This window comes from Sprattus sprattus (assembly GCF_963457725.1).
Source record: "Sprattus sprattus genome assembly, chromosome: 13".
Taxonomy (NCBI): domain Eukaryota; kingdom Metazoa; phylum Chordata; class Actinopteri; order Clupeiformes; family Clupeidae; genus Sprattus; species Sprattus sprattus.
The window spans coordinates 7735502-7738017 of record NC_137911.1 but is presented as its reverse complement, the minus strand read 5'-3'; the positions used below and the strand labels follow the sequence as shown (position 1 = coordinate 7738017).

Sequence of the window (2516 nt, the reverse complement as noted above, 5' to 3'; positions counted from 1 at the left end):
TAGTGTACATCCCCTCTGTCCGTTGAAACATTTTAGTCAAAGCTTTAAATAATAAGAACTGGAAAAGTACAAAAGTGTAAAAAAAAAAAACCTTACCTTAAGCATACGGATTTCCCGAAGGGCAATCTTCTTGATGATGGGGTCATCCTCAGATTCTACGAACTTCTTGATGGCCACAATCTGGCCCGTGTCTTTGTTTCTGCATTTGAATACGACTCCGTATGAGCCCTCGCCAATCTTTCCAATCTTTTCATACTTTTCCATCCTGCAAAGTGGTGGCTCCCAGCTGGAGAATCTCCACAGCGGTGCCGCAGTGCGCACAGGCACGACCTGAGAATAAAAACAAACTTTATTTACAGAAAGCTCCCAGGAGCCCATTAAACATCAGATGTTTGCCCATAGGTTATTTTAGATTGTATGACTTTATTATTGCGCTATAACCTCTTGCTTTTACAGGAAATCCTTACAGGCAGCATTTCATTCGTCTTACTTTGTCCAATGCGTTTGGCGTTTTTCAGACCCAACCGCTAGCTTTTAAAGTTATCAGTTATAGTTGCATTTATAATTGTATTTCGAAGTTATCACTGTGCAAATGCTTAAAATAATGAACTTGCTTTGTTGACAAGAACACTTTTACTAATTGAGCCTGGGTTTTATGTTTTGGTGAACTATAGCCTATCATCCCCAGTACGCGCAAGATTCTTCGGGTCTGTGGCGCATTCTGTGCGTTGACCATTTGCAGCTAGGCTACGGAACAAATGGAGGCAGTGTGTTCAAAAAGCCCTATTTGCAGATGCACTAATTATCTTTTATCACGGGGGGATTATCAGAGCAGGCCTCTGGCCGATGCGTTGTTCTACCATAATGCGTGATATAGGCTACTTCAGCGCCAAGCGAAACATTCTATGGACTGTCACAAAACCACGCTGGATAAGCAAGAGGTTCAGCGGTCACCGTTTCAGACACATAATATAGATGTATCTATATATATGTCTATGGCTTCATAGGCTAGCGCCTACCAACATTCAAAAACACACAGCATTATGCGGCGCGTAGTCTTTATCCAATGCGATTTAACCATCAGGGATTTGTAGAACAACAAATGCTTGTAAAATGATGTCTGGGCAACGGGTGGATGACTGCCCTTATCGTTGGCATACAATTCGATTACTTCGGATCAAGAGATCAATTAACCTGGTCGCGGCAACCTTACACCTGAACAAGGGTACATGGAGATAATGTAACGTGAGAGAGCAAATGTAAAGAACCAAACCAGCTCTCGGAAAAAATAAATCTTTCACGGATTAGGCAAAAATGCATAATATAAGCATTGCATTAGGCCAGGTAACATAGTTGTTGTGCATTAATAAGCTTGAGGGGGGCGACAATTTTAAAACAGATTTCCTCGTTGTTTTCACAAATAAGCAAAGTTGAGACTACTCTGGTCGAAAAAGAAACGAATATAAAAAAAAACACATATTTTAAACAGGTTCAGACCAAATGTTTACCCACCTGTTCTAGAATGAAGAGCGAATCGGATCTGTTGAAATAAAACAGGTGTAGCACCAGACTTCCTGTTTTAATCGCCCAACTCTTGTGTGATGTGTTTGTATTGTGAGTGACCGCATAAGTGTAGGCGTCTGTATGTGGGTAGATTAGTTGAGTGGGATACTTCTTGCCCAGGTCTTTGCCTTTACAGTCTGGTCCCCATAGGAACTACAAGGCAAGCTCCACCCCCTTCAAGCTGAGAGCAATATCTCCCCGCACACACATTCGCCAATGGGACCACATTGACGCTTCAACTCTGATTCGTAACAACACATCACACACTCACTTTCTCTCACACACACACACTCACGTACGCTTTCTTACCTGATAAACTCACTACGAGGTCTGGGCTAAGCGTGTGCCTGAGGATGAAACGAGACTGTGGACCATCACACTCTCTCTCTCTCTCTCTCTCTCTCTCACACACACACACACACACACACACACACACACACACACACACACACACACACACACACACACACACACACACACACACACACACACACAAATACACACACACCAATGGTCCCTTAAAGCACAGGTTCTGTCATACACATAGGGATCACAGGGATCACAGGTAGAAGCACCTAATTTAGGGCACTGGGCAATTATGTCATCAGGTTCATGACTGAATGGATTTTTTTTAGATGTAGTTGCAAATGCAGATTTTTCTTCACTGATAGCAGTAGATTGTTCCATTATTCCCAACTCTGATTGAAATCATTACATATATGCCATAAATGTTACTTTATGAAAATGAAGGGGGTTTCTTCAACTCTACATGTTTAACATCAAAACAGACAGATATAGATGGATAGAATGAGCAAGCAAGAACAAGAAAAAGAGAGACACACAAAGAGGGGCCTTCACTGTCTCAAGGTGACTAATTTACCATCAGTCTGAATGGTGAGCAGTAGATATCTGTGCAAAGCCAGCTCTTTTCAAACCACCACAGGCCCTACAAA

General features: G+C 42.1%; 1 protein-coding gene across 1 annotated transcript in view; it reads right to left on the bottom strand.

Annotated features, from left to right (window-relative positions):
- cdkl1 (cyclin dependent kinase like 1 (CDC2 related kinase)) overlaps nucleotides 1–324 on the bottom strand; it is a gene marked incomplete at its 3' end in the record, with an annotated part of 6309 nt that extends 5985 nt beyond the window's left edge. Inside the window, exon 1 of the mRNA XM_080850352.1 lies at nucleotides 97–324. Within this exon, the coding sequence (XP_080706478.1) occupies nucleotides 97–264 (168 nt within the window). The 5' untranslated portion in view covers nucleotides 265–324. The remainder of the gene's footprint in view (nucleotides 1–96) is intronic.
- Nucleotides 325–2516: the final 2192 nt, after the last annotated feature.